Raw genomic sequence first — 13,717 nt, 5'->3', positions numbered from 1 at the left:
AACCTATGTAAAATAAAAATGAAGTTGGCAAGCAGTATAAAGGCCTAAGCTTAATAAATGCAGTACTTAGTAGTGTATGTTTGCTGCTGAGTTTGTAAAGAAAACCAGACTGCAAAGCTGGTGGAAGCTACCAACTAAGCACCAGAAAAAGGAATGTCTTGAAGTGCTCAATCATCATAAGGCAGTTGCCTTCTCACCCGAGGACAGACTGAGTACAGTGTCCTTCCTGGAGTGTATTCATCTAATACCCATCAATGGCAATGTGAACAACTGACTGAGAATTTAAAAAGATGAGACATTTGTTAGTCTATTCTGGTCTCTGAGTAAAGGTAGTGTAGAGGAGAATAAGCTCTTGGGGAACCCAAATATTTTCACCAAAAATATTTCACCCCGTTTACTAGCTACAGGTAGTGCTTTCTATGCTAATGTCTATTTTAAATGCAAGCATTTCATGATCCTTTACACTTTTTCTTAGCTAGACAGCACGTTAAAGATCGCTTCTTTATGTTTAATTCAGCTTTTGTGTATTTTAATCATTTTACTCCTATCTAAATAAAACTATACAAATTAATAAACTGTGAACAGTAAGTATAGAGCATATATCACCATGTATCACTGTAATTAAAGAACAAAGAACTCTGTGTAGCAAGTCGTTTAATTACGTAGATATACGAGTAGAGACTGAGATTTCAGTGTAAAGAACTACAAAGTTTGGTGTAAAATCTCCATATAATTACAGAGCAGCATGTTTTAATTTTTACCAACTAATGAAAACCATTCTTTCTTTAGAGAAGGAATTAAAAGTACAAATGCAAAATAAAAATAATGCTTTAAATAATTTTTTTTGTGATTTAGAACAGCATTACGTTTGGTAACTAGTTAACCTATTCTCTCTTTGTATCATATCCTTCCTACATTTCAAGTTACTCTGCCGTAATTGGTAAGCAAAATTGAGAGGGAGAATACCTCTTTCAGATATAACTTTTTTCTTCTGCACCAGATGTGTGTCACGCAATGAAGTCAAATGAATATGAGAATGTCCAGCCCAGCAGCACTTGCTGTCTTGTGTAGTGTTATTAAAATGAACAGCTTTCAGTTGTTTTTCTTTAATTCCTTTAGTCTGAAGTAGGAAAACGTGTGTCCATTGTCTGAAAATTAGAGTATGTTTATAGGTGTGGATACCCTAAGCTACATGAACATTGATCATTTAAAATGTAAAGAAAGCAGTTCATGTTCACACAGCTGTGCTCTACCCTTCTGTTGTACTTTTCAAGATCTAAAATCTTGAATAATAACAGCTTTTTGTCTAAAGACCATTGCTGTTGTGTTTGCTAGCTGGACTTACTCATCTTTTATGACCTCTTCAAATAAATGGGTTTGCCTTTGGTTAAAATTCCTCTCTTCCCTAAAAAGTTATTCTTGATTATTTCTCTTGGATGAACGTATTGCTTGTGGAATCCCAAGAACAACTTACTTTTCCTACTAGGAATCATTGATCCATCCCTTAGCCTTACGTGTAAGCGATTGTGAAAACATGTTTCTCTGTAGAGCTGCTAAGCATGTGTTTAGCTTTGCTGGCAGATGCTTCAGAAGACCTCAGTTTGGCCTGCTCACATGAGCAACACTCTGCCCGTGATAAAATCCTGTTTTGATTCAGGGACTCCCTCTGGGAGCGAGGGTGGTTGCTGCCGCTGGGACCCAGTTGGAAACATGAAATGTTCTTTGTTGTCTGCTTCCTCCTTGTAAGTTTTTTCTTTGCCGTGCTTCATGGCCCGACCCTTTTGAATTCCTCCAACTTGCATAACTGCTGTTACAATAAGAATGAGGTTTCTATATCAAAATCCAGCTCTTCTTCACTGCAACAGTTTATCTATGTAGTCATGTAGAGTGTGGGGATTTCTCTTTGGCATTTGAGGCAGCACAAATAGAGGATATAAATATTAAGGGAAGAATGAGCAGCAGAAGCCAAGACATTATCCTGGAACAAAAAAAAACAGTTCTCATGCAGACCTTGCTGTTGCAGCAAAGAGCAAGGAAGTGAAGTAAGGGCTGACAAGATTAAAATTAATCTATTGGTTTTAGAGTCGTGGAAAATGGCCTTAAGATGTCACCTAGTCAAGCGGCTTCCCTCAGGAAAGAATCAATTAATCTGCTCTTAAAATCCTCCAGAGATACAGCTTTTCTAACTTGCGTGCTCTGCTGCACTGCCTAACTATCCTTGCCATGAAAAAGGTTTTTTACTAACGTCTAACTGGCATCTCCTTGCTTCCGTGCAAGCCCATTCATCTTGCCTTGTCTGGACCCAGGTGTATTCTGAGGCTATTACAGTCATTTATTTCCATGGGCGTCACGTTCTCTCAGAGTAAGACATGAGGCTTGCTGGATTGGAGCACCGAGCTTTCAGAAAACCTAATTATAGAGGCTAGTACTTCATCAGTGTAACGTTCATCTCCACTTCTCCTAAAAGAAGCTGCAGTTGTTTGTTAGGGGGGATACAGCGGTGCCACAGGTCAGTACTTCCAGCTTTTTCTGTTCTTTTCTTCACGGTTGACTTTCAACTACGTTTCTGTCTTGGAGAAGAAGAAAACACTTAGGATGCTCTGGCAGCCTGTTGCCATCTGGTAGAAAACAGTAAAATGATTGCCTTGAGAGTTTGCTTTACAGCTTGTTCAAATACATTAATCTCCAATGGTAGAATAATCTATTGAGAGAGGAGGCAAAGAGGCAATTCAATATTTTTGTTAGTAACTCTAATTCTTTATCGGCAATAAAGGTGTTTTATTTTGGTTTACCAAAGCAAAAGTTGTCAGGTGAAGAAAAACGTACTGAAATCTTCCAGTCCCAGGGCACGACAGGAAGATGAGTTTAGTTTATTTAGCAGGTATAACAGGACAAGAAAATCAGCAGGCACATTTGGTCTTGAGGTGTCATGTGGTGATGCCAACAATGCTTTGATGCTAGCCTGAGATGGATTCAGGTTGATATATATCTGTTTAGATTTGAACAATAATAAAGCAAAACTGAGACACGACGTAGTATGCCACATAGGAAACAACTGATGAGCTCAGCTCAGCTGCCTGCTGGATATATACTTCACATGCATCAGGCAAAATTTCCAAAGCTAGGCAAGATTATGGGTTTCTCTACGTGTAGTTTATGCTCATAATTGGTATGACCTAATTTGCATTTTCAGATAACCATTGCCAATTAAGATCCTCGGTGACTACACGCAATGCCAAATGCCATGTATGAACTAGCCATATTTAAACATGCAAGTCTGACTTCAAACTTCTATATTTTTTCATCTCTTGTTAAAAGTAAATCCTTTATTAAGGAGACAGATTGAGCTCATTTGTATCAGTAAAGCAGTAGGGCCATGCCTTCATCTTTTTAAAAAAAAAAGTTTAGGTCTGGTCTCATTAATCAGCACCCACCATGTTGCTTGTTTGTTTTTTTTCGCAGAACATAGGAAACTTGGCAATCTGACTGTGACAGTGAAAAAGACCGTCCCCTCTCCAGAAGCAATACAGATCCTCTACCAACGCATGAGATATGAATATGAGTTTTATTACTATGTCAAAGAACAGTTCCACCTGCTAAAGCGCAAGTTTGGACTGAAGTCTCATATCAGGAAACCACGTCCCAGACCCGAGTTCTTCATTCCTTCTCCCCTGGAAACAGAAGAACCGATAGACGATGAAGAAGAAGATGATGAAAAGTGGCTAGAGGATATCTATAAAAGGTGATGGATGGAAGAGCTGTCCTTTCTCTTCTGGTGACCCCTCCAGCTTTCTTAAGATTTTTTTTTAATTATTATTATTAAAAGTAATTCCTTAAGGAACTGAGTTAATGCGCAGCAGCGTTTGAAACGGAACGGAAGAGGCCATTCCCACATGCTGGGGCCATCGGGAGATACCTGGTTTTGCAGGTTTGATTCATTATACGGTGTTGGCTCTATAGCATCCTTGCTATAGCATAGTTCAAGAGAGAAGTATCTACTGTCCATCACAAAATAACTTTTGGAGTACACAATAGTCCTCTGGGAACCTGTAAAACATAAAAGAATAGATTAGGCGGTCTTGAAAAGTGAATTTTACAGACTCTCATCTTTCTCTTTCTCCAGAAACAAGTCTTCGCTGCATAACACTGCGGCATTAACTACCAGCAGTGCAGACTAGGGGCAGTGAGCCATTTGGGAAGATTGCCTCTTTCTGCCCGGAGCACACTGGTATCCCAGTGGTACGGTCAGAGCCATTGCCGTGTCTGTGCACATCGAGGATAACAGGCTCGGAAAGGGGCTAGATAACGGCTTCTGAATTACCCTGCGTGGGAGGAGCGAGGCTGCCATTCTGGCAAATGAATGTTAGTGGGCATAAGGCAAGTTACAGGAACTAGATGTTTTTGCTAAACCCTTCTAGTTCACAGAGTGGAAGAAGTTACCTGGTCAGTGAATGGCAACAATGGATGAAAAGTGTAAGGCAGGGTTACCTAAACTGTAGAGTTTTGTTTCTGCAGTTGAGTACGTTTCTATTAGACTCTGAAGAAAAAGGTGCCGTGTACAGTTTTTATGTTCAGGAATGGTATTTGTAGACTTTTATTCTTCTTAGGGGTCACAGATCCAAAGAGATACAGAAAAAGTCACTCATTAAAAAATGTTGATGGTCTGGAACTCCTGTTAAGCATGACTGGTATTTCTGCGATCGCAGAGTTTAGTTGTTCACATCTGAAGCTGAACGCAGCTGCCCCACCAGCGCAAACGCCAGACGTCTGCTTTTAGCATGGCTAGAATTAAAATTAACGATATGGACATACACAACTTCTCTAGTTGAAATATTTAGGAGTGATAAAACAAAGAAAAGAAGACGGCATATTCTGTGAAACCAAAGCCGATTCAGTGATAGGTTGGTAAGAGAGTCACTGTGAAAGTTGCCCTTGTTAATCACTACAAGTATTATCAGCAAACACTAGAAAGGGGATGGGTGGAGGCTGGGAGGGGAAAGGGGAATAGCTCCAATATGCGACATGCTGTTGTCTTTAAGGTGAGTGTCCCTGGGGTTCCCTGTGATGTGCAGGCTTGCCAGCTATTCGACAGCCTGCCGGGACTGGTGGTGCAGAAGTGACGGACCCGCACGCAGCAATGGGCAGAGCTATTTGGCTGTCTGCTCCATAGCGGAACAGGGGGGCTTTGGGGGTCTTGATGAGGCCTTGGCCTCTTGTGCATCTCTGATGACTAGAGGAAGCTGAACTAGTGGAGGATGATAGCAATAAATTCCTATCCTAGAGCACAGGAAAGAAGCGGGGCTGAGGAATTGCAGCTCCTTCCCAGGACGAGTCTCAGTAACACTTCAGGGGCGATGCACCTCTATCTAACTCACGTCCTTTCTCAAACATCTACTGGGCAGGCTTTGCGTCCTATTCTGCAGCTGCCTCGGCACCGTGTCTGCCATCTGCAAGGTAATCCTGCGGTTTGAAATAACAAGCAAAAGTTATTTTGTGATGGATGAGACATACAAACTCGGGCTAAGTTTGAATGTGCTTTCCAAGGGTTTCCTCTTCCTTGAGCCTGCTGAGAGCCAATAAACATTATGGCCCATCTTCATCACCAGTCAGTCTTTACTGTACCTACACGCAGAGAACGAAAATAAAGAAGTGTAATCGTGTTAAGACAAGATGCTAACTTACAGAAAATGTTATGTAGGGGATTCTGTTCTCATTATTAACATCCCAGGTTGGTGGTAGCAATGCACTACCGTGGGGGAGCACATTAAAGCAAGTTGAAAATGGCACAGATAACAACTAACATACTAGCTAAAATATGAATCTGCTGCATTGTATATTTTAAGTGGTTTCTATGAAATTACATTGAAAGAGTAATGATTAGTTTACACACTGTGGAGTTGTTACATTTTGGAAAGAAAACTAATATTCTCACCTTTCAGAAATTCTGTTTGAATTCTTTTTGCCAACATTGTAACAGAATAATCAGTCACTTAACACATTCACCCTTCCTGCAAGTTCACTGCCGCTTACCGTAAAGTCTATTTTTATCTGTTTATTTAATGGTATCTTCAGCCATCACTACTTATAACCTAAATACAAAACCTGTTTAATGATTTACTTGCTAGGTTTTAACGTTGTTGTGTTTTTCGTAACAATCAACCTGGCCTCTCCTCCTCAAATGGTACTTCATAAATTTATCTGGCACATAGCGTCTAAGATTCCTGGTCCTACAGCCTATTCGTCTGTCATGAAATATATTTTACTTAATTGTTAAAAGGTACGTTTCAAGCTGGTTAATCTTTGACTTATTTATTGAAACTTTTCAGCACATTCCAAATTCTAAGTTGCTCAGGAAGAAGTTGATTTAAATGATTATATTTTGGTCTGATTAATATTTCTTATTCCAAAAAAAATCATTCTGTGTAAGCCTTTAGCCCACGACAGCTTTGTAGGAAGTGCCATGCATGTACTTGTAAATCTTTGTGGGGGGAAAAAGGTGGGTGCTTGACATTTATGAAAATAAGAAATCATATGTGTACATTAGCTTAGCTATAAATGAAAGCAACGTATGTTTTGGGATGAAATATTCTTTAACTTATTCAGTACCATCTCCTGAAATATAAATAAGCCATACGACTATTTTTCAGTCCAGTGATGTTTAAAAATAAAACTTGTACATTTCTTCCTAGCGCCATAGTCTACTTGCTTACGCTAGTTTTCTTGCCTGGGTGCGGCGGCGGTGGGTAAGACGTTGGAGTTGCACCTAGCAGAACAGGATTGGATACAGCACAGTTTGTCGTCTGACAGTCCTACTGTAGCAGCGAGATTGGGGCAGGTTGTTCCTGGGTTATTCTATGTCCCGAACTGTCTGGAGGTGTGAGAGTGAAGGAGGAACTCTTTTACTCGCTTGAAATGTGCATTAAGTACCCCGAAATACATTGTCTCATGTGCGTTATGGCTGCTAAGTAGAAAGAAGTTTTATGCAGGAGAGAAACAGCTTGGTCCCCATACACTGCATTTTACTAGACGTGCTATTTGATGGCCAGGCATAAAAGCTCCAATAGTCCAAAGCGATGTTATAATGTACGTGAAACATCGGTGCTTTCACACTAAAGAGAGAATCAACCGTTGTTAAAATGCAGCATTCTGGAAAAAATAAATTTTAGTTTCAAGTTTCAAGTGACAGTGACAAATGGTGCAGTTTTTTCTTCCTGTTGAATTTATTTCTCGTCCACGTAAATTGTTCTGATGATGCAAGGCTAAGTCAGAGTGTCTAAAATGTTCTCTACTTAGGTGTAGCGAAGTAGCTCAGCAGAACTGAAGGTGTGTGAAACTGAGGGTGTATTTGAAGCATTTAAATTTCTTTGTGACTCTTTCTCATTGGACCTTTGATGAGTTGTTTGAATGTTATAATATAGAATGTTACATGGTATCATAAAGACACAAAATTACAAATTTTAAACATTGGAGAAGAGATCTGTGGATTCCAGCCATTGAATTCTTCCTCCTTTCCATATTTGGTGTAATAAAAGTATTTAACGTGAAGGTAGATTTTTTGACTAACAAAGGAAACCACACTGCATGCCAACTTGGATCCTCTTATCAAATGAAAAAACCATCGTCTGCCAAAGAATAAAAACCTGCGTCCTCTTAAAAAATAAAGGTCTGTAATTCCCAGTTAAGGGTAATGGTGCTCTGATCTTTCCCTCCATTTTAAGAAAGGGAACATCTGTGACATTAGACCACAGCCGAAAACAACACAGCAACATTTTTCAGAGCTAGAATACTGTAATACAATACCACAGCATTCCTTCTGTTTTATTTTTAAGGAATCGGCCTTTATTGCAAAGAGTTCAGCAAACATATAAAACACTGTTTGATCAATCTGCTTGCATGAGCCAAGACCAGAGAAAAGAACTGAGCGTTGTTACATACAGACCTCCATCCACAGACTCCGTGGGAAAAACAAGAAAGGTCCTACCAGGCCTTGGAAGTGCCTGTCTAGTGGTGTTGGGACCACTTTTGCAGGGTCTGTGGGAAGGGTGCTGGAAGGCAGCTCCATGAGAAACAGCCATTGGGGGGTGAAAAAATCCCCTGCAAGAATGTTAGGCGTGGATGGAAGGGATCTTATTTTGAAGTTTGAAAGTTAAATCTCAACCAGCATAAATCAGTTGCTGGTGTCTCGCTTACAGCTGAAAAACCATCACACGTTTTCTTTGGTTTGTCCAGTAATGGAATTGCACGCCAAGCTGCAGCATGGAGTGAACTTCAAAGCTCAGCTGTAAACTTTTGAAAATAGGTGTGTGTAATGGAAGCACCAGCGCACCGTAACGGTTGTGTCCCAGCACCGATGTCGGATGCTGTCATATTGGAAAAGCTTGCACGTGGGGTGGAAGGTTGTTCTGGGGGCAACAGGGGATTGGGAAGGGGGGGGAGGTTTTCTGCAAATATGTATTTGGCCTTTCAGACACCGTAAGATGGTTAATATACCAGGGGTATATTTGAATGTGGATTTTGAATATAAACATGTGGATTTCCTTTTCTGAGTACGTAAAGGAAGAATGCAAGTCTGGTTTTGTATTTAACTGATTGCGGCTGAAAGGGTAGGGTAGTAACACTGCTGTCAGGCAGGCATGGTAGGAGTGTGTTTTGTGCAACCTTTTGCCATCCTTCTGTTCCCTTCTTCGGATCTGGTGGGCAAAAAGGCCGATGGCAAAGAATTCTGCTACACTGCAGGGGAATTGGTGCTGTGAAAAGTAGAGATCAGCAGGAATGCACAGAGGCGATGGTGTTTAGGGTTAAGAATAATGGTCTAAACACTAGGATGATATAGAGCACCCAGCACAAGTGTTACACGAACTGCTCACTCTCTTTATGGCTTTGGCTCATCTGGAAAACTTGAGACCATGCTTCAAAATCAAATGCTGCTTCAGATTTGTGATTTGTATTAAGTTACCAATTTGGGGGCTTTTTCCATGCACTTCCGAATTGCCACTCTACCTCAGAAACTTGGCAGAATATAAGCACCCAGCCTATACCTGTATCTAATGTGCAGGAGCTGATCCGAGACATGGATTTGATCCTTCAGCAAACCTCTCTCTGCAGGCTGAGTGCAGTCAGTGAGCTGAGCGAAACAAATCCTCCTCGGCACAGTGGTGCTTCTAATGAGCAGAGTAATATTTAGTTACTGTGCCACAAGGGAAAGTATTCCTGCAGTTTTCCAATTTACCGCACCAGGACGATATGGGAGACTTTAGATAACCTCAGGGCTCACAGGAGTGTGGTCAGGTAGCAAAGGCCAATTGCATCTCCCAGTTTTGAACTTGTGATCGTCTCCAGTTCAGGTGCAGGAAAAAAACAGAGGCGGTTACAGTCCATGGCAGACACAAGAGCGACAGTCCAGGTTATGGCTTGCCACGGCATGGGGGAATTTTTCGCGCAGGGAGCGAAGGAAGGAGGGGAAATCGACTCTGGTCATTAGTCTCTGATTCCCCAAAGAAGACAAGATTCCCAAGATCATGCTGGCGGGATGTACTAGAAGAAGCATCAATGAGGCACCTCTGCCTCACTGAAGAGCTGTGAGCCTCTTCCATTTTCACTTTCTCCATTTGTTTGTATTTGAACAAACCATAGGCCGTATTTGGTGTATTTCCCAAGGTCAATCTGCGTAGGATATTTCTGCACTAACCATATTGTCTGAGCATCTTGGAAAATGATGAATATCTTTATCCTTTTGATCCACAGTGGAGGTAAAGAAGTGGTGTTATCCCCATTTCATACATTGGGAATGGATACAGCAAGTGGGTAAGTGATACTGCCAATGTTACACAAGATAGTAGTGAGAAAGCACTGATTATAATTTAGCCAAGTCTCTTAATCCTTGAACTTTCTTTCCTGCTCTAAAATCGGTCCTAGATTTTAGAAGGCAAAACAAGTACCATGGAAAATTTTAGTTACATGGAGTTGTCTCCCCTTATCTTTTCCTTAAAAGTCTGGAAACTTCTCAGGTAACAGCCTAAATATGAATGACTTTTTAGCCCTTCAGCAGACCATTTATGTCCTCCTGGGACAATGATTAATTCATAGTCTTATCTGTTTAGTTGCCTAATGAACACCTGCAGAAATGGCATGGCTGCAACGTAGCTTTATGTTTGGGCAAGGTGATCCTGTAGTAGTAAGATAAGTGAATGGATGGGTGGCTGAAGTCTCATCTTGCAAATCTATCCGTTCGCAAGAACATGGTCGCATTTTCTCCTGAAATATGTGGCGCTTGTAGCCTACCTGAAAAGTCATCAAATCTGTTCGTCTATGTAGTCTAAGTTGTTTTTTCCTTTCTTTTCCAACAGTGCTTAAAAAGGCCGAACACGAAGGATGCCTTACAGCAGCCAGCACCAACATGGAGTGAAAAGACAGTTCTCGCTCAGCTCAGCATGTAGCTGGTTTTGTCTGGTGCATCCACAAACCAGAAAGCTTCTCCAGCTATCAGAGGATATATCAGAGGATATATCAGGATATATCAGAGGATATATGCCTCTCAGCTGAGAGATCTGGTGCTTCCCCCTCATCTCCTCCTGGTCCCTCCCTTACCTGGACAGCACACGTCGTTAAAGCTTTTGCCTATGTCTTCTGAGGAGCATCTTAAGGAAGAGTGAGCAAACGGGGACGTAATCCAAACGCCTGTGGCCAAGTGCCCATGCTTTGTGGAGGAGCATGAGCTGCTGAGCCTTGCTCTAAACTGTGATACTGTGAGAAGGCTCTTGAGGTTGAGCCCACCTTGTAGGTGTCAGCTTCGTTCCTGCTCCAGATCTAGTTTCTGCTCTGAGTATTAGAGCGAGTCCCGGCCTGTCTCTGTTGAAATAACTGAGGCTTAGCAATGCCAAATCCGTCCCCTTTGGCTTCGGGCCGGGAGGCTGAAATGCGCTGGCAGGTGAGTGCATCAGGGTGCAAAGAAGTCTCTGCAGTGTGTCCTCCGACATGAGCAGAGACACTCGGTGTCAGCAGCAGCCCTGGAGGTTGGTGTCTGAGCAGGGAGAGGGAAACGGAGCCAGTTTCTCAATTGTAGCTAGCTGGTGGGCATTTCTGCCAAATCTCGCTTGGACAAGTTTGTGCTAGTCCTGTCAGCACTGGCTGTGGGAAAAACCTTTCTTCCTGCGCTTCTTGGGACAGAAAGCTGGCAAGGAGAGCCCCGCAGCGCCTCGCTTCCAAGGAGGCTGGAGGGATCCAGGGGAGATGTGAGGGTGCGATGGGAGGGAGGGTGGCAGCCTCCTGCCTGCCTGCCTGTGTGCCCCACAGGGGGCTGAGCTCCGGGCTGTTTCTCACCAGACCCAGGCAGGACGGTGATGATAGAGGACAGTGTTACTCCTTGAAGCATGAAAACCCAGCTCCTCACAATGGGGTTTCTTGTCAGAAACTCTGCTGTGAAACTCCCTGGAGTCTCCACATAATTGTAGCTTTCCAGCAGGTTTTGCCCCAAAGAGCGTGATTTGGCCCACCAGTGTTGGCTGGAAACTGAGCTTTCTAGTGACTCCACAATCCAGCCCTTGTCAGTCACGCCACTTGGGTCCGTGCATGGGGATCTTTGTGATAAACGTCACTGGAATTTGGAAACCATTCAGCAAATTTGACCTCTACTTTGTCTTATAAATATCACGGTGTCAAGCAGCATCGCGCATGTCTTATCGCTCCAAAACTGGGGGAAGGAGATGGAATTATTATGTGGTCAGCTCTGATTTTCCAAAACAATATCTTTTGAGTCAAAGGAAAAAGCCTTTTGCTTCTCAGAAAGAAAAGAGAATGTCCTCTTTTTGCCTGGGGGAAAGGGGCTCTTCTCAAACTTAACTCTGATCCCTCATGGGCACGTACCGGTCACCCCAAAGCAGCCTATAGCATTTTCATCTTTTGTAGGTAGAGCACCATGGCATCCGGCTCCTGCGAGGAAGGTGAGATGAGACCCAACCCATTTCTCTGTTCTCACCATGGGAAAGGGAATGGAGGCGTCAGCAAAACCTTGGCCAAGAACAGCTCTGACCAAAGTTAAGAGCTTCTGTCTTCTCTGCAAAATAGATAGAAAAGTGCAAAATAGATAGCAAAGCTTACACCGGAGCAATCCAGGGCAAACAGAAAATGCATTTAGCTGCAGGTCAGCATCTTTTAAGAAAGCTGCTGTTCCTTGCTAACATGAGGCCCTTTCTTTCCTTAAAAAATGTATGTGGTCCCACGGTGCCCCCTCCCCAGCCCCCCTCGCGGCTGCTGCCCAGTCTGCCGCAGCCGTGCCGGTGCTGTCGCGGGCGGCAGAAGAGGACGCAGCGGCACCGCCGCCTTGGGAGCCCCGCACAGCTGGCGGCCCGGCTTGCTGCCGAATCGCTGTGTGGCCCGGCTTAATTGCTTAAAGCTTTCCTTTTCCCCTCGCTGCAAAGGCTGGAGCGTAGTATTTATCTACTCTGCAAAACTTTTATGAGAATTGGTACAGTTTTGTAGAATTCCTGAATAACAGGGATCACAATAGCTGCGGTGGAGCCAGACTTTGCAAACCCAAACGCCTGCGCTGTTCGCCTTATTTACGCGCAGTCTCTGCAGGCAGGAATTGTGCTCCTCTGCCTCCCACCGATCCCAGCGGCAAGTGCTTCAGACCGCTCAAAATCCAGCTGAGGTGCAACTGCCCAGCATGCCCCGGGCACTTCGGCCTCCACCTCCCTCCCTCTGTGTCAGTCCCGGGCACCAGCAAGGAGCCTGGGTGCCACTGGAAGGCAGCTGAATGCAGCTCTCTAAACCACTCAGGGACTTTGCACTAGTTTATATTCCTCCGGAAATAAAAAGGAGGCACTGAGAATTTCCCTGGGGAAATTTTCCATGGGGAAAACCTCCTCATTTTCCTGCCAGATAGTGAGCTGGGAAGAGTAATTTGAAACAGGACAGGTAATTCCCACCTTCCCCAAAATATCCCTTCAGGTTTTGGCCAGCCCTTACGTACTGTGAAGCCAGCAGTGTCACATCATATCCTTGAAGACTCCTCTTACAGGCAACATTTAGGATCGCATAGTAATAGTAATGACAAATAGAAATGATAATAATACTGTGTTTACCTCACAGTGTTAATGTTCAGCTGAACAGTAGATGCTGCAATTGAAAACAACCAAAAAAATGCTTCGTATGCAGAGGAAGCCTTATGCAAGAGGTGGATGAGTGCAGGTTAAACTGCAGGAGCCTCCTGCTGAGGAGCCTGGACTGCAGTGCTCAATGCCCGGGCGTAGCTCCTTTTCCTTCTTCCCTCCCCTCCAGTGCATGCCAGTCATTTCAGTTTAGATGAAACAGCCTTTTAGAAAAAAATAGCAAGCCAAACCCAAGTATCCATTGTTTTCTCCAACCTGTCCCTCCAAAAGCACTTTGCTTTAGTCCGGTGAGTCAAAAGGTATTGCTCCCTTACTCAGCATTCCCGTTGGCATTGCTCAAGAGGAGACCTGGCAGAGAAGTAGTGTGGACAAGCCCTGAAGATTGCACCGGGACTCGGTAGCTCATTCTCGGGGAAACACCGCATTAGCTGTTGGGACTTCAGGCTTGGAGACTGTCTAAATGGTGGCTGTTATTTGCTCGGGGCCGATGGAGCCTGCGTGAAGGTGCCACCCTAAAGGGAACCGCAATCTGAAATAACCAAGTGGAGCAAAACCGGGCTGGCACACGCAGCAATGGCAAGTTCCCACCGTAGCACTGCAGTTACGCA

The 13,717-nt window shown here is 43.4% G+C and overlaps 1 protein-coding gene across 1 annotated transcript in view; it reads left to right on the top strand.

The window, feature by feature from the left end:
* The window catches only part of UST (uronyl 2-sulfotransferase), a 172,180-nt gene extending 165,479 nt beyond the window's left edge, over positions 1-6,701 (top strand). The window contains exon 8 of the mRNA XM_076333885.1: positions 3,463-6,701. Coding sequence (XP_076190000.1) covers positions 3,463-3,746 — 284 coding nt within the window. The 3' untranslated portion in view covers positions 3,747-6,701. The remainder of the gene's footprint in view (positions 1-3,462) is intronic.
* Positions 6,702-13,717: the final 7,016 nt, after the last annotated feature.

The sequence above is a fragment of the Aptenodytes patagonicus genome, chromosome 3 (genome assembly GCF_965638725.1).
Source record: "Aptenodytes patagonicus chromosome 3, bAptPat1.pri.cur, whole genome shotgun sequence".
Classification (NCBI taxonomy): domain Eukaryota; kingdom Metazoa; phylum Chordata; class Aves; order Sphenisciformes; family Spheniscidae; genus Aptenodytes; species Aptenodytes patagonicus.
The sequence above is the reverse complement of the archived record's forward strand: the minus strand, read 5'-3'. Positions and strand labels throughout refer to the sequence as shown.